This window comes from Sylvia atricapilla, chromosome 6, assembly GCF_009819655.1.
Source record: "Sylvia atricapilla isolate bSylAtr1 chromosome 6, bSylAtr1.pri, whole genome shotgun sequence".
Taxonomy (NCBI): domain Eukaryota; kingdom Metazoa; phylum Chordata; class Aves; order Passeriformes; family Sylviidae; genus Sylvia; species Sylvia atricapilla.
Window position 1 is genome coordinate 39,285,311 of NC_089145.1, and position 24,135 is coordinate 39,309,445.

Below are 24,135 nucleotides of genomic sequence, written 5' to 3' on the forward strand. Positions count from 1 at the left end.
AGTTCTTGTAAGCTTAAAAATTCAGCATCTGGGAGTTTGGCATGAAACAGGTGTTTAGAAAGAGATTTTTATTTAGTCAAGTGTGTCATCAGCTCCATAGATCTGTCAAGTTACAGGATGACAAAAACATAACAAAATCAGAAAAAAAGCGGTTGGTTGCAGTCATGCACTATGAAAAGTTTCTCAGCCTTAGCACAAATACAGCAGGATTTTGTACACACTTGTCCTTATTTCTTCTTCCTTGAATAAGAGGCATCAGCATCCTGGAGGGAGAGGACATTGAATCAGTATTTCCCCACCCAGAAAACAACATTGTGAGTGAAAGACTTACTTTGAAACAGCTTGTGCCCATGGGCAGTTGCAGTCTGAAAGCACAAAGTTTTAAGCTGCATGTGCCACCCTTACTTTTTTATTTCCTGTTCTTGCAGTATTTTAAGATGGCAGGGGATTTCTGTACCAAAAGAATAAATAGCATCCACCAGGGAAGCACTACAGGAACGGAACACTGCCTTGCACTGTCACTGGACACGAAAGACTCCAAATACTTCAGAAGGCAAAGGGCATAGAAAAAGAAGGCTCTGTTTTTTAGTTCTCACTGCCTTTTATAAGGTGTTCCGATACAGACTTAACATGATGTGTTGTTCCTATTAACCATTTTCTAATCCCATTGGTTAAACTAGAAAAACACCAAAACACCACTTGGTGAAAGATTGTTTTGAGAAAGAATAGTTGTCTGCCAAGATTGTTTTGAGAAGAAACTTTTTTTGATAATTTTTTCCTAGGGAGAAAGTTAGCAGCTGCTAGCAGGCTGAAAATCTTTCAGACTCAGAAATATCAGGCTTACATTGCACAGCCAGGCTCTAAGCATGAGTGAGGAGCAACAATCCCAACAACAAAAGTCCTAGCAGAGATACTCTTTCAACCCATGACACATCCCCACAGCATCAGAGTGAAAGAAGCCAACAGGGGTGAGAGAGGGGCGCTTTGCACACTCACAATTCCACTCTTGAAGTTCTGTATCCTCCTCTTGCCCATCCTGTTCATGAGCCACCAGGCCCAGGTGGGCGCATACTGCCACAGGTAGCACACGGCCAGGTAGGGGTGGTCGCTGATCCAGGCCTCTTTCACATCGTTGGCCATGCTCACCAGGGTGAGGCGGGCACAGCGGTCCGTGGGCATCTTGTGGGACTGGTCCCCGCTGTTCTCGAGGGACTGAGGGGGACACAGAGCAGAGAGGGGTTAGAACTGCATCCCTGGGAGTGACACAGGGAGGGAAAGGGCCACATTGTGTGATGGACACACTCCACCCAGTTTCCCCACAAGAAGAACTCACCCAGAGATTGGGGCAGGGGAACCCATCCCTCCCTATCCTATGGTTTTCAGTGTGGGAACACTTTCCACCTTCCTTTGGCTCAAATAAAGCACTCTTTTAATTAATGCCTCTATTGATGGGTCAAAGGTTAAAAAAAAATAAAAAAAAAAATGGATCTCCAAGCTCTGTCCTGCTTCAGAAGGTCTTTCACTTGATGGGAATTATTGAACAAGTTCCCTCATCTGCAACTCTGAGGAATGGAAACTCCCCGGTTCCGAGCTGTGCCTGCCCCATTCTAAACTACAAGTTACTCAAGTAACTACTTGAGTACTACAAGTAGTTATTTGAGTTGTACCAAGTACTACTACTTGGTACTACAACTACCAGATTCGTAGGTGAGGTCACATTCCCCATTAACTTAAATATTCCTGGCAGCTCTCTCCATCTCATCCAAGAGAAAAGCAGCCAGCTGCTTTGGAGCAGGGACATTAACCTGCGGTCCTGTCCCTGTGTATCATGTGGTGAATATGACACAGCCCTGTCAACTTGTGCCCATTTCACTCCAGCAATAACAGGCAATCTGTCCTTCTGTTTCACAGGGCAAAAGCAGTTCTCATCTAGATTTGCTCCTCCTCCCTGGTCTTCTGCCACACCGAAATCTGAGGAATGTGTTTTGCAACTTTCACCATTGTTCAAAAAGTACATATTTTCTTTCACGCAAGTCAGAAGTTTTGCAACACAAAAATTCATTCCAGAACTCAATTCAACAACTAGAGATCCGCTCCCCCTCACCAGTGGGTCATCCCGAGCTTCAAATCGATTGAATTTAGGGCAGATTACACTTTGATGTATCACAGTAGTAACTTTTGCCTGCTGCTTTGTCAGATAGCCTTTACTAAAGGCCATTGTGCAATTGGAAGGTTTTGCTTTTCCTCGTGGAACAATCCCTAACAGGAAAGGAATGCACAGCTCGTGTCAGCTGAGCTGGGGCTATGCCAGCAGCAGCAGCATCCACAAGGGCACAGCGTGACCAGGGCAAACAAAACCCCACCTGTGCAGCAAGGCCAGCACTCCCCAGGCACAGCTGTGTCCAGAAAATCCTGGCTTTCACCCTCCAAAACTGCAGCACAGTGGCTGGACAGTACATTTTACTAGACCTGGGTTGTTTGTGTTGGAAGAGAGAAGAAATAGCAATTATCAAACTCAGTTTTCATTTGATACCACCAAGAATTACAACAGTATACATAGTTCTGTAGCACTCAAAGCATTTCTTGGTAAGATGAGAGTTAGTGTTTGCAAGGAGGACAAAACCAGACAAAAGTACCCCACAAAATCATCACTGGCCCCACAGCAAAAGTTGGGTTTGTCACAACACAACTGGGTCCTTACCTTAGCAAGATTCTCAGTAAAGACATTTTGGATGATCTGGGACTGTACAGGCCCTGGGCAGATTTGGATAACACTTATCTCAGGGTAGTCAGTCAGCTCAGTCCGCAGAGAATTAAAGAATCCCTAGAAGACAAAAATATAGTGAAATCTTCCTTATCCATGTTTTTTTGCAAGGTTCAGCTGGTGGCATCTTGTCATACAAATGTATGCTGTAAAGATTACAAGATTCCACTACAAGCAATTCCTACTACTTTCTTTGACTTCTCATGATCAATGGCTAATTTAGCATTTTATCTGCAGTTACAGCACTGATATACAAACCAGTGAGGAATCTATCCTCATCTTACCAAATACACAGTAATTTCTCTAACCTACAACCAGATTCTCCTCTCCCTGTATTGAGGACAAGTCTTGCTGTTTGACAGTGGAAATGCCACCAATCCTAAGAATTGCAATATCATAGAAATTACCTTTTGCAGGTCAGTTGCTGTTTGGGGTAACAAAGAGTTTACATGGTTTCTATGAAGGAAGTGGTACTGGTTTATGTAACAAAAGGAGGAAAACTTTCAGCAAAGCAAAGCAAAAAATGCTCCCTAACACTTTATGGGGGTTAATTTGCAGCACTGAATTTGCTACAGAGTTTGAAATTGGCATCCACAAAGATACAAATCTTACTTCAGAGTAGGAATATGCTACTAGTGTATCCAAGTTAAGCCAAAATTACAACAATTGTGAGTACTTCTTTTCTTTGAGCTAAAAGAATACAAGGTTTTCTAAATCTCTGCAGCAATCCATATTTAGACAGCAGCTATTATGGGAAACATGGCCAATTCAGAAGGGTGCAGTCCACAAAAGCTGCTGGCCAAGCATTGTGGAGGATGATTTAGCCAACACCCCATCATGTCTAATCTTTGACCTGGCTACCAACCGTCCCCTTTATCTATTCCAACATGTAATTTTGTGTCACAACAGAGACACAGAGTGAGCACAGGCTGATAAACTTCTCCCACTGTAGTAAAATTTTATCACTTTACTCCCATCCAGCTCGGGAAGGGGGCTGGCTGACTCAGAGCTCTTCCCCGAGCTCCGACACAGGCTAAAACCAGCCAGATGTGAGCCTGTAGTGACACAGAACCAGCAGCTGGGACAAGCCACTGAAGCTCAGCAAAGAGCAGCACACTCTGACCAAGAACAGGGGCTCCGGTGTCTTGGCTGCTGGTGGCTAATCCCAATTTACAGATTCCATACAGGCTTTGCAGTTCATTTCCCTAAAAACACTGAGCATTAATTTAAAGTTGTGAGTACCTGCAGGCCCCAGATCTGGGGCAGGATCTTCACAGCACATAAGCCAAGCCTGGAGGAGACTAAGTTCCAACACTGGACACTTATGTGCCCAGAAATCTGCTCCTGGACAGATGGGAATCTGCTCCTGGACACCCAGTTGTTTTGGTTTAAAAAGCCAGGCCCTGCCCTGGCTTCTCCACTCTCATGTGCACAAACAGGGCTGTGTTTTGTCCACCACTCCAGGCTAATGTTACATCCAAACGTGCACCTTCCTCATCCCCTTCCCTCCCTGAGAGGCCCTGAGCCCACTTCTTTCAGAAAAGCCCCAACCCCCCAGGTTGTGCAGTCCTGTCACAAAGTGGTGCCATCATTCCAACTGAGGATAAAATCACACATTAAAAGCCATTCAGATGCCCACCTGCCCACCACTCCCTGTCCATTTGAGGTGAGGAACAGAACCGGCTCCCATTTTGCCTGAAGGGAACGCACTCAAGAGGTAGCTCCAGGAGCTGGCAGGGCAAGTGTCTGGGAATACTGGGACAGAAGGGAAGCCAGAGCATGGCTCAGTCACTTTTGACAAAGCTCCTACACCTGCTCAGATGCTGGGAGGCTCCTGGGATCCAAGTGGTACATAAAACTGGGCACCTGAGCAGCCACACAAAGGCACACAGCAGCAGGCAGCTTTGCCAAAGCCAGGGTGATTCCAATAAAGGTTGCACAGCCTGTAAACGTGAAATACAAGTAGCCACAGGTGTCAGCAAGCTCCTGATCCTGCTCTGCAGCCATTCTGCTGCCCCACATCCTTCTCTCATGCTGCAGCTCCAAGGTTTACACCAGAGAAGATGCACAGCCTTCACCAGCAGCACAGGAGGGACAGGACACTCACTCACCCTAAATCCTGGCTGATACACACTGACAAAGGCCTCTCCAAAACCAGAATCTTATGCAGATTACTCAGTCCCCTCTGAAGGCTCTTTGTATAGTATGCACATGTTTTCTAATTCCAGCACTTATCCTTCATACTCAAACATATCTGGTATGAAATTCCTCTACTTCCTCCCAGAAGAGAAGCTTTAAATTCCTCAGCAAGAAAAATAAGTGCCTTCTCTTATTGAAATTCAGGCAGGGACAGACCCAGATTTGGGCACAGAAAAGGAGCTCCAGTAAAAAGGAAGAACCTGAGTGTTTCCACCAAGCCCAGACTGAAGCCAGCTCTGACATCCAGGCAGAGTGTGTGGGACAGGAACTCCATTCAGCCATCTCTGGCTCTTTCCTGCTCAGTGACCAAGTCCTAGAAGATGCTGAACAAGGCAAGGCTGAAACAACTGCTACTCTGACAGAAATATTTAGAAATTCCATTAATGACCAGATACTGAACAAAGAAAGGAGCTGCTGCTGCTCAGCCCACGTGCTTCTTAGACAGGTTCCTGATAAAGGAACATTTTGAAGGCCACCATTCCTGATCCACTCCCCATGCCACCAATTAGATGAATTACAACTGAGTGAATGGCAGATGATCCCCATGAACATCATCCCTCCAGGAGGGAAACTGCACCAGGCAGATGCAGACTGCCATGGGCTTGACTCATGCTTTCACAGCACTCCCAGCACTGAAATAAAGGGTAATTTCATCAGTAGAACATTGTTATGAAGAATTCCAGTTGGCATGAATCAAAGCATGATTGTTTCAAGAACAGATTCTAATTCCAGGCAGAATTCCTTCCTTCCTCCTACAACTGCCATTTAAAGGGATTAAAAAAAAAAAAAAAAAAAAAAAAAAAAAAAAAAAAAAACACACACACACACACAAAAAAAAAAAACCACACCAACAAAAACCAAACCACACCACAAACAAAAGAAAAAGCCCCACAAGCAAAAGGAAGAACTTTTTTAAAAAAAGTGTAATTAAGTTTTGCAGCATTAAGTGTGTCAGTTATGATAGGCTCGAAGGCATGAATAAAAAAAAAAAGCCAAAAACCACAACAGATGAATCCACGTCAGATGGGCTCACATACTTAATAACTGGTGGCCAAAACACAACCTTCAAGAAGATCTCAGAATACAGGTGGATACATGCTGGGAAACCTGAACAGGAAAAGCAACTCTCTTAGCTTTGGCTTATTTTTCCCCTCCTCTCTTCCAGTCTCCATTTGTGCTTGATCACCATCAGAAACGAGCTACAGGGTTATCTAAGGAGGGCTGCCATTCCTACAGAATTCCTTTATCTGAACTGCACTGGTGAAGTTTGTTATTTCAAAAAAAGCTTTTCCTAGTTTTGGGGGCTTCATGACCACATCTACCCATACCTCCAGACTGATCAAATACTCTCAGGCAGAGTATTTCCAAAATCAATATTGCAAGTCATGTTTCAATACCTGCAATTAATGATTGTAGAATTGCTATGAAAGAAACCAGGAAGGAAATTTTGAGTCTGGCCTGGCTATTGAGCAGAGGTAGAAGCTAATAAAGATAGAAGCAGTTCAGTCAGCTTATTTTAATTAATTTTAGTAAACCATCTCTTCAAAGCTTTGTCTGTGCTCTCAATCTTAACATGAGCTTCAGAATTCTGAGTATTTTTAAAGCAACACGTGAATTCCTTGCGCTCTGCAATTAATTAGCCATGCTTAGCCCAACTGCACCACACCCAAAGATAATTCAACCGAAAGAACATTCAAAAAATAAAGGAGCATGAAGGGAAATCAGGCTTTGCTCACTGCATTCTTCTAATTTAAATCTACCAGGCTTAACCCAAAAGCCAGCCTTCAATGGGCAATTGCAGCATTGCCACTCCAATGAAGAGTAGCAGATCTCTCCCCATTACTAACTGAAATTTTTTTTAGCAGAGATCTTTCACCATATTCTATATCTTCATCTTTTCAAGAGGCTTTGCATTGTCAGCCACTTGTTACATTTCTGTTGTTGCTGGTCAAATTGTCAAAAAAGTTATTGATCCCTTGGCTTAGGCAGTTGTTTGCTCTGGTCACATGCTGAAATGCAGCAGGGGGTAAGAAGATGCCAGTTTTTAAACCATCACTGAGCACACGTGAAGTTTGTTTTACTGAGATCAAAATGTACATTAGCAGGAGGCCAAATGGTGGTGAAAGACAAGTATGTCCAAACAGATTTACTAGTTAAACAAGGGATTCCTCAATGATACAAACAGAAACTTTTCTGAGCTCCTCTTTCATGTTTTTCTACTCAAGTGACACTGCTTTCAAAAACTTTTTCCAGGCAATGTCGAGTGTTAAGTGTTAGGCAGAAGATAATTTCCTATGGCACTGTGAGCTGCTAGTTCTTCACATCACAGAAAGACAGAAAACTCTCGGGAAGAACCGTTCAGCTGTTCCCAGATGTATCAGGAATTCTCCTTTCTCTGAGTAGTCTGCCTTACCGCTCACTGTTCTCACCTCACTGTCCTAAAGATTTCTTCAAGTCTTACAACTCTTCAAGTCTCACAACTCTCTCAGTGACTCTTTCTCCTAACTGAATTGAGAATATTAGGGCACTATATGCAACAGAATAACCGTCATAGAGGTATTCCCTCATCTGAAGGCCAGAGGCTGAGGTTTTGTGTTTCACACTGGAATTTAACCATGTAGTGGTTAGAGCCAACTACACTGGCACTGGAATTCCAGTTAGGAAAAAAAAAAAATCTACAGTGGGAGATATTTCACATTTCAGAGGAAATTAATTCTAAAGGACTTTCAATACCTGAGGATGTTGCATGTGCTGCATGAAATTTCAGGTGAGACTCGTGTTTTCTACACAGAACAAAGCTGTCTGCTACGCCACTGCTACTGGTCCACTTAATTAACTTAATTAACTTCCAGCCTGTAACTCACCTGCAGAGCGTGCTTGCTGGCACAGTAGCCGGTGGCAAGGGGAGCTCCCATGATGCCCATCACACTGCTCACAGTGACAATCTTCCCTTTCTTCCTCTGGATCATGTGGTTCAGGACATACTTGGTCAGAGAGATGGTGCCCAGGTAGTTGAGCTCAATGATGGCATTGTAGACATCCAGGTTTGTGTCCACGAACAAGGAGCGCTGCGAGCGCCCACCATTATTGACCAAAACATCAATCTGGGGAAAGACACAAATATAAATTAATATAAACATAGTTTCCTATAATGTTTGTGCTTCCTCAGGCAATCCTGTGAGGGTTTAGTCCTCAAGAAGGACCAGTGATTGTTTGTTTGTTGCTGAAAGCCAGAAGCAACAGAAGGGATAAAAATGTAGGTATTTCTTGGCAAGTTTAATACTGAAACTGAGGGAAGATGTAGACACTGCTGAATTTATCATACTGTAAAATAAAAGTGAAGTATGAAGATAAATGCAGGTCTAGAAGACCAAAAGAAAAAAGAAGTTTAACCCCAGAGGCACATCCTACCTTGCCAAAATGCTTGAGCACACTGTTGGTTGCAGCTTCGTGAGAGGATCTGTCAGTCAAGTCAAGACGCAGAACAAGGATATCACTGTCATTCAGGCTGCTAATCTCTAAAAGACAACCATAAAGGGAATGGGAGCTGATAAAAATCTCAACGTCAGAACTGTGGGAAAAATAACATGCTTTTAAACACCACATTTTCACAAAGAAGACATCAAGAAACCATAACATCAAGTTGGAAATAAAATGCTTACTTTGTTTCCATTTTGACCCCCACGTAGAATCTATTTATAATCTGGTCTTACCTCGTGTTTTTCTCATTATGTTTTTGAATGTGAAAAGCCTGACATTATTAAACAGGCTTTGTAGCACAATACAGAAGTTTCACTTCTCCAAATAAATGGCAGTAGTAAGGAGTAAAATCCAACTGAGACCTTTCACAGAGGGATTCAGAAGCACATTGGGAGCCCTAACACTTCGTTTAGATGTCAACAGGTCAAGCATGTTTATTCCTGACAACAGGACTTGTGCAATTCACACCCAAAACACAACATACATACCTGAGTAGCTAGGAGGGAAAGACTACAGAAGCTGAGGGGCTTTTTGGAAGGAGGTAAAATGATTTTGTTTAACTGACAGCTTTTAACATATCCATGCCCTGAAATAAAAGTCAGCTGCCATCAAGTTCCAGCCTTTTTGTCGTGTTTTTCCCCCCACTGTCTCTTCAGAACAACTGACCTTTTCCATAGAAGGCATTTCTTGAGCAGTGATTTGTTACCCTGGGGTTTTGGGGCAGATGACTCACAAAAACAAAATCTTCATCATTTCAAGCTTTTTTTAAACTACACCTAACAAGAATTTTTATATTATTTATATTACTTTGTAAGTGCTATTTTTTTCCTGCATCAACTCCTAGGCACATCTAAGTGTGGCAGCTCCCCTTTAAGCAGCTGCTCCCTTCAGAGAGCCTCCGATTTGACTTTTTAATTACTACTTCTTGCAAATGCAGGGAAAGTTGAACTTTGTCTTAATGGTGATATAAAGAGGTTACTTAAACCCACGAGTTGCCTCTGTTCAAAGGTCATTAACATTTAAGCCACTGGTTAAAATAAACCCAACTGCCTGGTTTAATGCTAGTCATATTTCCATTTATTGCTCCCTCCAACCTCTCCATGTGCATTTTCTCCTCCATTTCTTCCAGAAATGCAGCAGTAAAACATGGTTTAAGCTGCCCTCACAGGGACACACCTCTACCTGGTGCTGCCTGAAGCAATCTGCACAGCTGAAACCTGTTGGGGTGTGGATGTTTCTGTCATGGGTTAGCAAGACCACAGGCTCAGCCCAGCCATGAAAGCTACACAGGGGAGAAAGGAAAGAGCAGAGGAAGAGACACAGACTGCTGGTAAGGAAGGAAGGAAATGCTCTTTTATGAGATGTAAGAAATGTCTGACATCAGGAATTTTTAAACCAGAAACCTTGTCCAGGATTTCCACCCTCCACAGCATTCAAACTGTACATTTCCAGCAGCTTCCTTAGTTCTTTTCTAGGGTGAGGGATCCTTACATCAGGCATTCCTCATAGATAACTTGTACAAAACCCAAGCATTCCTGCTTACCCTTTTCTAAGCTCCTTCTCCCACTCACTACCCCAATTTTTTTCTGCTTGAAGGCCAGCACTGTGCCCAGTGTAGAAGGCACATATATGTCCCAACTTATACACTGTGTTCCTCATTGCTTTTACTCTAATATATACCTCACTGCTTTTACCCTAATATTGCTTTTACTCTAACAATCCCTAATATTCCACTGCCCCTTTTGCCTGCTACCAAAGTGATGTTTCTAAGGGAACAATTATGATATCCAGAAAAAACACTTGATCCCAAGTGGGAGACCTTAAAGTTCATTGCTTGGGTTTCAGATCAACAACTCTTTTCAACACATGTTAATCTCAGGTAGCAATTTGGCATAATGTTATAAACATTATGGCTCAGAGTAGTATTTTCCAGCTCTTCTGCATTTCCTCTTCTGTCTCTTATTTCTCCCTTGTATAAATGCCCTTCAGCAGAGGTTGAGCTTTCAGCAGAGGCCAATCAACGTGACCTCCTGGGGTCCATTTCAATCTCAATTACTGTATAATTCTTGAACTTATAGATTGACTGTCACTCATTTGGCTCATCCATAATTAAATCATATTTGACCTTTGCCAAACCAAGAAACATCCTCCCCCTACATTTTTTTTCTTTTTAGGGCTTTTGGGTGAAAACAGCCTCCAACATTTCTGACAAAAGAAAGAAAGAGTAATTGGGGAAAATAAAGAAGCCTCTTGCAGGAGCCAAGTGAGTTATACAAGTTGTTTTCTCTCTCTCCTGCCCAAGTGCAGTGAAGGGTTGAGTTGGCATTTGCATGACTCAACAGGGATTACCATTACCTTTCCCTCTCTCTCTCTCAGCTTTTAAGCAGCATAGAATGCACAGACCTGTACCACAGGGTGGTGTCACTAAACTTTGAACAAGATCTATGTGCTTGTTTCTGACACAGTTCAGTTGCTGCTGTGTTCAACTTCTACAGCAGGCATGTTGCAGCACATGAGCTCCAATTACAGCCCATAAAACAGCCAAATTTACACTGATGCTGCTGCTCAGACTTCATCCACCCCATGCTACTCAAACCTTACAGGACAGTCTTGAACTCAACTGCCAAGAGAAAACTTGCTGGGGGATGCAGGGACAGGCCACCCAGGAAGAACATGGACACACATGACAAGCATGCAGAGATGGAATCAGGAAGATCAGTGCCCAGGTGGAGTTGAAACTGAATTTTCCAATGGAGTTGAGGAATGTGAAAGGCAGCAAAGGCTTCACAGGTACAGCAGCAACAAAAGGGAGGCCAAAGACAGAGTGAGCTCACTGCTGGACAGGGATGGTGAGGAAGAAGTTATGAAATGCACAGAAAACCATGAAGTACTGAATACTTCTTTGCCCCAGCCTTCTATGGCAAGATCTCCTCTCATGTCTCCCACACTCCTGAGGCTACCACTACCAAAATCAGATGAATTAGGGACAAAATGCATGTACAAAAGGGCAATACATGCATCCGTCATTGACCAGAGCTGACCAATGTCACTCCTTTTTGGAATTTTCTTCTAAGCAGAGTAGCTCCCCAAGGACAGCAAGAAAAGAAATGTCACAAAGCCTAACCTCAATCCTTGGGAAAATTATGTGGCAATTCCTCCTGAAAGCAATTTCCAAGTAAGTGAAGGACAAGAAGGTGTGTGGGAAAAGCCACCATGGATTTAGCATAGCCATATACTGCCTGACCAACTCAACTGCTTTTTGTGAACAGCTGTGGCATCTCTCCATGATCAGTATGTTTGAATATCTTCATTAATGACCCAGATGATGGGGAAAAACACAGATTTTCAAAAAATTTTAATTTTACATCAAGTTCTGAGGAGCAGTCCTGCTGCAGGGCTCAACCGCCATGCAGAGGCACCTTAACAAGCTCTAAGAATAGCCTGACAAACCTCATAAAGCTCAATAAATCAAAATGCAGATTTTCACACCTGGTACAGGATATTACTCTGTAGTACTGCAGGCCAACATCCAGAGGGTCAGATCTCCAAACAAGACCTGGGTCCTGATGGAGGGACAGCAGCAAGCCGAATGCAAGCCAGCAACTGGCTCTGGCAATGACAAAAGCTAATGAGGCTGCACTAATAAAAACACACTGAAGGAAAGTGATTTTTCAGAGCTTCTACACAGCATTCTAAGACTGCACCTAGAGCACTATGTCTAATTTTGGACCCACTAGTTCAAAACAAGTACTGATAACTGGAGATAGTGGAGCATAGGGCCACAAGGTTGGTTGGAGGGGCTGGCACATATAACAGTCAAGGAAAGGGGTGGAAGCTGGATTTACACAGCCTTGAGAAGCAAAGGATAAGAGTGGAAGTGAGTCCAGTTGCTACTTCCCACTACTTTGAAGCTGGATGTAGAAAACACGAACGATCATAGAATCACAGAATAGTTTAGGTTGGAAGGGACTTTAAATGAGCTGTATAAATATAATTCATTCTAAACCCCTGCCATGGACAGGGACACCTTCCACTATTTCAGGTTGCTCAAAGCCTCCTCCATCCTGGCCTTGGAGGCTTCCAGGGATAGGCCAGCCACAGCTACCCTGGGTAACCTGGCCCAGGGCCTCATCAGCCTCAAAAGCAAGAATCTCTTCCAGATATCTAATCCAAACCTGGTTTCTGCTAGTTTAAACCACTCCCACTTGTCCTGTCACTTCCTGTCCTGGTTGTTTCTGTGTTACTGAAGAGTTCCCCAATATTCCTACTTACCAGACTTTCAGTTACAGCAAAGTTCAGTAGCAAATATTTGCAAAGCACAGGCCTTCATAAGCTACATGAGACTTCCAAGGCTGTGTATGGCACAGCTCAGACATTCACAGGACCACTGAAACTGACAGCAGCAGAAGTCATCTCACGTAAATCAATGCTCTTGGCCCACAATATTTGAAATAATATTTCTGAATATTCCTTAGCACATCACACAGGTGTTTCCAGAAAATGCCTATCCAGGATTGCAGCAGCTGCCAGCCTGTCTCATGTTATCAATTTTGCAATCACAACAAACAAATGGTGTTGCAGCTTTCTGCTGAGCACTGACCATTGCATCACACAGCACTGGGATTTTGTCATGATTACCACTTAACCCCACTGTTGTCATATGTCCTGTGACTCTCTTTAAACATCAAACTCTTTAAGTGACCGCTTTTTGGAACTCTCAGAAAATAAAACTACGGAGCTGTGCATTTTTGAAAGCTCCTTGAAAGCTTTTCTTAGTAGGCTGCTGCAACTTTCAGCTTTCTAGACATGTTTAGGTGCTAATCCAAGAAAAACATCTGATTATTCCCTAGAACACATTCCAAGTAGACTGTGAACACTCTCTCAACATTTCTAAGAATGAACTCTTACTGTGATAACACATTCCACATAAAATATTTCATCCTCAGCTATAGAGGATAAATTATCTGAAAAAAATGCATAAGGTTAATCATGTTCAAACCCTCTATCTATCAGTGTGAATTAACTGCCTATTCTTCTTGCTGCCAAGCCAGAAAACAGGAGAGGAAAAGAGAAACAGGAGGAATGAAGGGAGACTACTGAGTCATCAGGCATATGAAAGCTAACTGGAAGATAACTGGAATAGTTAAAATTTTTCTTTGCATTTTTTCTCTTGATTACAGGAGACCCTCTTTCTTCCAAATTCTTTGAACAACTTTTGCTGAACATTTTTATTAGTCCATTTTCCAAAGAGCGAAGTCAGTTGTCTCTCTGCCTGTCTATCTTTCTCCAGTGCACAAACCTGAAAAGAAGATTTCCCACTAGCAAGCAGTTACATGGCTTGGTTCTTTGTAGGTTGATACCCGCAGGATTGTTTCCTCTATTCCTCACAGTATCTATTCCATTTCTTAATCTAGTACCTTAAAAGAGCACTTGCAACCGATAATGAGATTTTTAGGTAACACTGGCTTATGTAGGAAGTTGAAATGCATGTCTATACAAAAGCTTCTCACTGACAAAAAGAAGATACCAGCTCTGTACAGAGTTGAGTTCCATCTTTAAATTTATTCTTGTGGTATGTGTGTTAGTGTTCCTGTGGCAGTTCCAGCCCAGCCAGTGTGGAACTGCTTGCATGAAGTGCTAAGTTGTACTTACGAAGGCATTTCTTTTTCACTCTCTGCAGCTCATCCTCCCTTCTGGCAGAGATGGCAAGCAGGGCTCCCAGCTTTGCCAGCTGGTAAGTCAATTCTTCTCCGATGCCACTTGAGGCTCCTGTCACCCAGACAACTTTGCCACGCAGTTCATGTTCTATCAAAAGAATCAAGACAGCAGTTCACACATTGCCAATACTAGGATAAGCATCTAACTCACTGCAGGGGTGTAATCTGGTACTTGTTTTAAGAAATATGCTCATTTGGGATGGGGGGTATTACAAAATCCTGACTTCTTTATTTTTTAGTCACATGCAGTTGTGAAATGGTCCATAGTTGTTCTGCTGCCATTTGAACTTTGTTCCAAGGCTAATCTGAATAAACAGGGGTTATTTACCTGATGGAAAAAATCTGATTGCATTTCTGCAGGCTATCCACACGTAACAATTCCACTGACCACATCAAAAACAGCTTCAGAGGAAAAGGGAAAAGAGAATTCTTGGCAGTAACAGGAAACAGTTACTGTATTGCAAATACAAACAAAAGTTAAGCAAATCTTTCCAAATAATGTTTCATCCCAAAAAATGTTCCAGAGTAATTGCTGACTGAGTAAAATTCTCTGAACAAAGACATCTGATCACAAAAATCCAAATGGGTGTTCATCCACTTTGTTTTGGTATCTGATGAGGTTAGCTCCTGCACTGGCCAGGGCACAGTACACAGAGTTCCCAAGGTGTAAATTCATACGTGGATTCCCCAGCTCCTGCCCTGACACGCTTTTTTAACCTGTAGTAAAATTAAGAGCACCTTGCTCTGTTTACTCCTCTGCTGATAATGCCTGTTCCCACTTGTCCACAACCATTCCCACTCCGTGGTACACGTGGGCACTGGGAAAAGCCTCAGCTTTCCAGACATATATCCAAAGTCATCAAATACCACAGATGGCTGAAAAATCACACAGTTGATTCCAGAACATGGTTTAGGGACTAAAGATCACAAATATCAGAGGACTTTCCAGAAGGAATCATTGCCTGACACGTGTCTGTGTTCCTCAAGCTCAGCCATAGTGAGTATCAGTCTTGGGGGAAAATCTGACTCACTCAGAGCACTGCTGACATGAGATCTTCTGTTTCTCAAGTTTTTGCATTCCAGCATCTAGCCAACCAAGAAAGACTTCATGGCATAATTCAAATATCAGAGCCAAATGCAGTTCCTGAGACTTAAAGCCAGTACCATTCTGAAAAGGGTCAGAGGAGTATTTTTCAGCTCACTGAAATTTAACCACTAATTTAATTTAGAAAAAATACAGCTTTTTCACTGTGGCTGGCACTGCTTTTACTTCCTGCTCTCACCAGTGATCAGTTCCTGCTTCTCTCTATACCACACTGTGTTTCAAATTTCTACTTTTGGAGTCTTAATGACACAAATCCCACAGAGACCAGCACCAAGAACCCTTTACCCTTGAGACAAAAGCAGTGAGCACTCAGGACTGACTATCAGAGCTCAGCCCGACTTGGTGGGTCTGGCAATAAGTATTATTTGTTTTTTCTTAAGTTGGCTGCATTTCAGCCCAAAAAAATCCCTCCTAAACCCAGGCTTTTGTGGCTTGGGGGTGTTTGGAGATTTTTGTTTCTAAAAACACTAACAACAGCAACAGGGGTCACTTCCCAAAGGAGAGATGTATTCTAATGTTATGAACTAGGAAGATAGAAAGAGATGTTGAAGTTGTAGGAATAACCACCGTATTTATTGTTAGAACAAATGGCTGCTGTCTGTAAAGCTTATTCACACCCATTTCCTGCAGTTTTATTCCAGTATATTCCCAATTTATGGAATTAAACACAACAAACACGGGAGCTTGCCTCTCCTACTGCATTTTTTTCTCTGCAGAAAGCCTGAGCAGACAAACACTACACAAACAAAACAACACATGGACATAATTTCAACCCTGCTTACCACACTCATTCCTCTTGCTACTGAAAACAAATCCTCTTCCTCCTACCACTTAGTTCCCCTGCTCCCAACCTGTCTTGGGCAGCTTCACAGTAGTTATTCAGGATCTTGTTCTGTGAACAGAATGATTAACTGAGATAAGGAAAATTTTCCCACTGATTCCCCAGAGCTGATCTTTACCAAGCATTGAGCTACTGAGAGCTAATACAATGGGAAAGCTCAAATGCTGGTGCAGAACAAGTAACAGACAGAACTGTATCACCAAACTATCAGCTTTGCTCCAGAATAAGTGTCCCGTTGTTGCTGGAAATGAGTTTAAAAATTAACTGTGCCAAATTAAAAAATAAAAGCAGATTATGCCATTACTAACCATTAACTACTGTGCTACAGGGCATAACAAAGGAGAGGCTGAACTGACTAGCACTGCAAGTAATCCCAAAAGTTGTTTTGTAGTTCTACTTAGAGTTTTTTTCTGACATTTTATAGCTCTTATAGCACAAGGCTGCCATGCCATTTCATTCTGAAAAAAATATTAGAAATGGGAATGTTTAAAACAGAATATCTACTCCAGAGCCCTAAAGAATCATACCATTGTTCCTAAATTTAACAGCAGGGCTTTCATACATGGAAGGTTCCCCCTTAGCTTGATAATATTAAGCCACCTGTGAAAAGCACAGAGTTTAGGGTGACTTATGTGTACCCTGCAAAACACAACACAGAAGGAAAGGCATCCAGCACTCAAAAACCCTTCTCTCCTGACCACATACATATTCAGAGGATAGGAAGCAATCCAGCACTTGACAATAAATAAATCCAAAAGTTAAATTTCCCTATGGAATTGAATCACTGAGTTGGAAACAGTCTTATCTACATTAAGGCCTTTCTTTGTGATTATAGTTTATAGGACTAGAAACACAAAAGATCAGTCCACCTTCTGCTAAATACTTTCATCCTCAACTTCAACACCCATAATAATGTTGTAGAAGTGAGAACATAATGACTGCAAGAGTGATAGCTCTACTAACACCTTTAATTAAAAATTAAGGGACCCACACATTATTTACCTAGGCACCCTACATTACATGTACAATATGGGGAGAAGGAAAAGAGAGAAGTTATTTAAGGAAACATCTTTTCTAGTCTTTGTGCCTTCTGTTTTCCTACCTGGTTTGCTAAATGGTACCACTTCAGTTACATATTTTACTTAATTACAAGCACAGAGGCTGGGGGCAAAGGGGAGGTGGCCAAAACACAGCTGACCTCTTATGTTGATGAATTTTTGCCTGTTTCTCCTTGCATTACATGTTAAAACAACTCCAATCATAAAATTACTACATTGGTCTTTGCATGTGAATTTTTAGAGAATGCTTAAAGGGTTTCCAGGCCTTCAGTAATTCTGAAGGCTACATTCAAATGACACTTTGTCTACCCAAGAGAGCTCCGACACCTTGATGTGTATTGCACATAGATCCCCCAGGAAAAAAAAAACTTCAATTCTGTTTGCATTAGTCACGATTTATCTCACTTCTCTGCTCTGATTCTTTCTGTGTTCTTTACAAAGCCCACATACTAAGAGTTTTTTTCAGTTTTCTTACAGCAAGGAAACATTCTAAAAGAGTTCATTCAAAAGTTTGGGCTGAGTACCCAAACAGCTACAGGAGATTGTTCACACTGATTTAAATGTAGTATTTTTTAGAGCTTTATTACTTGTACTAGTCCATCTAATGGAGAACAGAAAAGGATGCACATTTGCAGGAAGCTTCTACTGAGAGCAAGGTGTCTCAAGTTTGTCCTACTCTTCTCTCAGTCTTCACCTGCAGCACCATGCCCTAAGGAATCATGGTCCAAGGCTCAATCCACAACTCCTGATCCACCTTCTCTTGATGCAGTCCCTTCTCTCTGTCTCAACCCAACAACCTGTTTCAATTCAATGGAATATGTTATAGTGCCTCTCATCTCACCTTCTGTCTGAGCAGCTTCTGTCCCCAGTCTCCAATTCCACCAAAAGCACCTGCAGCCAGCGGCTCACAGCAGCCACAAATCAGCCCAGCAGGCTATACTAAAGGGGGATATTCACAAATTCGTGCCTTTTCTGACCAAAAGCCTCTATTAAGCAAACAAAACCTTTGATTTCTAAAGAGCTTTGTCCGGAAATAGGGGGAATTGCAGTCAGAATAGAAAGTTCAACACAAGCAAGAAGTGAATGTGCCTGTCTGACAGAATTTCAGTGAACTTTTGTCGCACATGTGACCAAGGCAGCACCTTACAGAGCTGCAGTGTACAGTCCCTAACAGCATCGCGTGTCAGGGCTGCTCCCTGGAGCCATCCAGGGCACTATCCACGGAACAGGAAAGCCCCATCATTAGTCAAACTCATGTTTACTTCACTGTAAATACTTTTGACAACCCTGTGAACGCAATATCTGCTTGAAGATGTCAGAACGGGCTGGAGCAGCAGCTAAAAATGCTACAAAGCCACTCGTCCCGACCGCGCGAGCCAAGTACCCTGGTCCCATCCCGAGCCCTCCTTCTACACTGTCCCTGTGCCCAGCGCTCCCACAGCTTCATCTGCTCCGCGGGGCCCTGCCAGGACCAGGAACATGCTCAGAAACTGTGCAAAACGAAGAGTTCAGGGCCAAACGAGCCAGCCCACGGCACAGCCCCGCGGGTGCCGCGAAAGTGGCTTTTTGGGAACTGCTTTGTCGGCACGAGGGGCACCACGCTCCTTATCCAGGTAAAGGGCGGGTAAAATACGCTTTCGGGGTATGTTTACAGATAACCCCAGGGGACAGCTGATGCCACCAGCACCCCTGTGCTCCCCACCACCCCCATTGCGCAGCGCCCCGACCCGCCCCCGGCGCCCCCGCGGTCCCCTGGCGGGGCGGCTGGCGGGCGGCATTACCTGGCTTCTTCCCCCACCTCTCGGCCCAGAGCAGCGTGAGGTCCCCGTCGGCCCTCAGCCAGCGCAGCAGCTGCACCAGCAGCGCCAGGAGGGCCCCTCCCGCCAGCGCCAGGCACAGCGCGCACCCCCACGCCATCGCCGCCGCTCCACCACCCACCCGCACGGCGCCCCTTTATCGGGAGCCGCCCCCGCTGGCCGCAGCCAGCGCCGGCCTCCTCCCCGCCTCCCGCCTGCCTTCCCTTCCAGCCCCGTCCCCTCCCTCCTTCCCTTCCCCGGCCGCCCCGCTCCGCTCCGCTCGGCCGCGCTCCCCCCGAGGCCGCGGCGATAAGCGCGGGCTCTGTGGGGCACAGGCCGAGAGTGCGGCCGCGGGTGAAGGTCGGTTTCTGGGAGCGGAGCGCTTTGTTTCCCCTCCTCGCCGTGCCCCCGGGGCAGGCGGGGCTGCTCGGCCTTTCCCCGCCGCAGAGAGCGCTGCCCGGGCAGTGGGACCGCGTCCAGGGCTTGGCTTCGGTGTGCAGAGACCAAACGCTGCTCAGAGAACAACAACCAGAGCCCGTTTTCCCGGAGAGCTTCTCGTAGCTGTCCCTACGAGACACGGGCCATTCGTTTCCCGTCTGGAGCTCTCCGAGGGTTTCCAGCCCAGCTGCAGCCGCCCCCGGCCCCTGTGACGGGTCACATCCTTTCCTGGCCAGGTTCCTGCAGGAATGCTGCCCTTGGACATGCCTCCTGCTTCCCCACCTGTGAATGCGAACCCAGCTCTCACATGTACCCAGTCTGGACAATGTTTCAGACCTTGGGCTCCAAAATTCGTGATGGTGGATACCCACAAGGGCTAAAAACACCAGGGACTGCAGCATTTCTGGTCATCACCACTCATTTATAGTTCTTAATGACAGATTTATTAGTGCTTATTTGCAGCAGTGAAAAACTCTGTTCTTACTGCTTTGGTGCACCAAAGTGCTGCATAAGAGGAGGTACAGATGCAAAAAAGAGCCTGAGAGGAACTTTTTACAAGGACGTACAGTGATAGGACAAGGAGGAATGGCCTTCAGCCAAAGGAGGGTAGGTTTTGGCTTAGTATTAGGAAGAAATTCTTCCCTGTGAGGATGTTGAGGCTGTGGTAGAGATTGCCCAGGGAGGCTGTGGCTTCCTCATCCCTGGGAGTGTTCCAGGCCAGGTTGGATGGGGCTTGGAACAAGTGGAAGATGTCCCTGCCCATGGCATTAAGGTTGGAACAAGATGGTCTTTGAGGTCCCTTTCAACCCAAGTTGTTCTATGATTCTATGAAAAGGGTAACCCACAGTAATTCCTGCCTCCTCACCAGACACAACACAAATGCCTGCAGAGCTTATGTGGGACAGGACATACATCCTGTTCCCAAAATCTCACAGGATCAGGCCCCTGATCTGTCAGCAGATGCAGCACAGGATGGCTCTTTACCACACGCAGCTGCTCAGTCTGTTCCAGCACCACCAGTGAGCAAAGAACTCATGAATCACCTCCTGAATCACCACAAAATTTGCATTACAGCTTTTTGAGGCAAAACACAGCCATGGTCTACCTTTGAACCTTTGGGGTCTTACTGATTTTTCAGCATATCAATCCAAACCTAATCCATATGACAAGGGAAAAGTGGCAGAAAATAAAAATGCATCATCAACTTACTTTATTTTTGTAAATAGCCCCAGTCATCAACCATGTCCAAACTAATAATAGTAAATTAAATGATTGTGGTAGCCCAGAATAGAAACAGGTCTCTGGAGGTTATAAAGGAAGTCACAGAACTATGACCGTTCACAGTTACAGTTATAGGTAACAGCTATTCTTTATATTCCTCTCTTTTCTCCTGTTTTACCGAGCTGAGAACTATTTATCTTGTGTTAGTGCAATGCACAGCGTAATGGAACCTTAATGTCACAGAAAATATAAATAATATAAATAAATAGAAAGTAATTTAAAGCGTTTTCTGGGTCTCATTTCCTCCTTCTGCTAAATGCAGGGGGTGCACACACAATCGTGGAGCTTTGTGTCACAACACACCAAAAGAGGTAGTATAAAGCTGGAAAAGGGTGTAAAATGCAGCTGCACAGTGTATTCCCAGTGGGGGTTTTCCCGGCTATCCCCAAAGACATAGGAATGCAGCAGCTGGGGCTGAGCACAGAAAAGATGAGTAGGAGAAACTCACAAGCAGCTTGTGATGAAGTTCCAGCATGTTGTGATTGGTTAGTGGTGAGATTTTATCATGTTAACTCTGTGCTTCAACCCTTCTTTTACAACAAAACTGAGTAAAATATATTTCTCTGGTTAAAAAAAAAAAAAGCTTAAGTCAGGGAGATTTTGTGCATTTGTACACCTGCACAGTTTCCATCAGTGGAGATTTTATGTCCTGCCCTGAGACAGGCATGAAGTTCCTGCTTGGTGTCAACCTGAGCTTGGGAAGGAGGGCACTTGGAAAACTTAAAACATCCTTTACAAGGTAACATCCATTCTTGCTGTTTTACAATTTATAAAAAGTAAATACACTCATCTCATTAGCATTCTTTTAGTGATAGCTAAGTACATTTAGGGAATTTTCTATTCAAGTCTATTCTGTGATTTCTGAAATGATCACATCATAATGGAGCCCTTGGATCGGGCCAACCTCTTAGTTTCCAAGGAAAAACAGAAAAAATTTCTCGTATAATGCCTGAACTTAGTTTCCACATGAGAAGCTAATTTTCACTTTCTGAAGAGGCCACCACTGCTAACAGCTTTTAAAAGTCAACCAAAGTCAACCTGAACATCAACACCGTGAATGACAGCTCTCCTGCACTTTACCCTGTGGCTGAAGCAGATGGCACTTTGGAGCTCAGCAAACACATTCTGATATCTGCACAACGTGCTTAACTGCAGCTGGGAAGTGCAAGAGCCAATGTAAAGCTGGACTGCAAGGCTCTGAAAACAAAATCACAAGCGGTTACTGATGTGGGAGGTGACAGTCTTGCTCCTCACCCTCCGTGAGCCTTCCCATGCTGTGTTGGTGGCAGCAGATAACATGTCAATTAAACTCAGCACATAATATGATAACGAGCTTTATTCTCAAGAGTCACACAAATTATATTGACACACTTGGTGTAAATAAAAGCAAGATAAGCTGCCTTCTGTCTCTAAAACAACATGGCAGAAATATATATTTGATTGAATTCTCCTTCTACATATTTTTTTTTCTCCAGATGTGCAGTATTGAGGAGATTTTGTGCAGAAGTAGAGAGAGGACTGAGAGCTGTCCTGAGGAGAAAGACTTAGGGATACTGATGGGTGAAAAATTGGACATGAGGCAGCAATGTGATCTTGCAGCCCACATTTTCCACCTCTGCTCTGTGCTGTTGAGACCTCAACTGAAGGTCTGTGTCCTGCTATGGATTTCTGGGACAAAAAAGGTGTGAACCTGTTAGAGCAGTTCAGAGGAGTGCCATGAAAATGGTCAGTGGGCTGGGGCATCTCTCCTGTGCCAAAAGGCCAACGGAAGTTGCAGTTGTACAGCTGGGAGAAGGGAAGGCTCAGTGGAGACCTTATTGTGGCTTTTCAATATATAAAAGGATTTATAAGAAACACAAAGGTTACAAAAGACATAGTGACAGGACAAGGGCCAACAGTTTTAAACTGAAAGAGGGCAGGGTTAGATTAGATATTAAGAAGAAATTCTTCCTTGTGAGGATGGTGAAGTTGCCCAGAGGAGCTGTGGCTGCCCCATCCCTCAAGGTGTCCAAGGCCAGGTTGAATTTGGCTTAGAGCAACCTGGGATAGTGGAAGATGTCCCTGCCCATGGCAGGGGGTTGAAACAAGATAAGCTTTAAGGTTCATTCCAACCTAAACCATTCTGTGATTCTATAAAATGAGTTAGTTTGCGCAGATTTATGGGTGAAGTGATTCCTTTTGGAATGTTCACAAGGTGGGCCTCACATGACTTGCTGCCAGCTCTGCTAATAATACTGTGACAACATGGGTTGAGTATTTTCCACAGTGCTGTGATGCAGTTTCTTTGATCCACATTAGAGTAAATAAAGTTCCAGAGCAGTTATCTGAGATTATTTCAGTGTCTGTGTAAAACACAGTTTGAAAAACTCTCCTATCTCACTCAATTATTTATGAGAGTACAATAACACTAAAATGAACAGTTGTAAGTAGAGCACCCTCTTCCTCTATTTTGTCTTTCACCATGAGCAAAACAGAATACTTTATAAGGAGAAAACCTCTTTGCTTTGTTTAGGAAAACAAAACTTTAGGGAGAGTCTGTCATAAAATGAATGCAAGTGAAGTAAGGCCATGTCTCCATCCTATCTGCTTCAGAATGCTGTCTGTGCTGTATGGTTTAGTCATGCCTGAAGAGAGACAAACAAACACACATCCAGGTAAAGACAGTCCCATGTAAATGTAGCAGAGTGTCAAAAATGCTTCCTAGGTATACCTGTCCCATCAGAAAATGGATATGTACCTTCCTTCCACTGAATTTATTTTATACCTTGTTTAACCACAAATTACTATTTCAGAAAGTGTCATCTCTTTTGTAATAGCATTTACTGAAAACCTAAAACTGTATCCCAGGTAAGAAGCATCCATTTGAGCCTTTTAAATGTGGCAATCATTGATCTGATGTTGATTTGAAGTACAATTCTGCTGGCACCACATCAATTAAATTTTTTTCTCTTGCTTACAAACAGCACAAGCTCCTCTGCTTTCTTCATCCAAGTTCCTTCTTGAGTTCAAGTCTCTGAGGTTTTCAGCACTTAAGCCTCTGCAGTCTTATCTCCCCTAATTGCCTCTCATTTCAGCTTTTAGCAGCATGTTGTTCCACCTTCATGTTTTTTCACACACAGCCCCTTCGGCCTGCTGCCTTTCTCAGGCAATTTAGAGATTTGAAGAAAATAACTCCCATCTTTCTTTCCTTCAAATCATTCCTTAATTTTGCTTATGACTTACATCCATTTCATTTCACTTCATTTAGTTAAATTTTTGTGTGTGAGCTCCCATCAACTTAAAACTTGAAGTCTAATTCTAATTATCATAGAATCATAGAATGGTTTTGGTTGGCAAAGACCTTAAAGATCATCTAGTTCCAACCCCTCTGCCATAGGCAGGGATACCTTCCGCTATCCCAGGTTTCTCCAAGCCCCTTCCAGCCTAGCTTGAAAGACTTCCAGGGATGGAGCAGCC

At 43.6% G+C, this 24,135-nt stretch overlaps 1 protein-coding gene across 1 annotated transcript; it reads right to left on the reverse strand.

The window, feature by feature from the left end:
- Positions 1 to 51: 51 nt before the first annotated feature.
- On the reverse strand, positions 52 to 19,096 carry DHRS7 (dehydrogenase/reductase 7). The gene is made up of 7 exons (XM_066321610.1): positions 18,946 to 19,096; positions 14,096 to 14,248; positions 8,375 to 8,481; positions 7,828 to 8,067; positions 2,702 to 2,824; positions 997 to 1,212; positions 52 to 263 (listed from the first exon to the last, which is right to left on the reverse strand). Exons 1-7 carry the CDS (start codon positions 19,079 to 19,081, stop codon positions 228 to 230), a joined length of 1,011 nt encoding a protein of 336 aa, XP_066177707.1. The 5' UTR covers positions 19,082 to 19,096; the 3' UTR covers positions 52 to 227.
- Positions 19,097 to 24,135: the final 5,039 nt, after the last annotated feature.

Bases quoted from the DNA above. Each gene is read 5' to 3' on its own strand.
- DHRS7 (XM_066321610.1), bottom strand. From the start codon at position 19,081: ATGGCGTGGGGGTGCGCGCTGTGCCTGGCGCTGGCGGGAGGGGCCCTC. The intron at 14,249-18,945 runs GTAATGCCGCCC...TTCTTTTGATAG, and splicing joins GAGGTGGGGGAAGAAGCCAG to AACATGAACTGCGTGGCAAA. The intron at 8,068-8,374 runs GTAGGATGTGCC...GTCTTTCCCCAG, and splicing joins TGCTCAAGCATTTTGGCAAG to ATTGATGTTTTGGTCAATAA.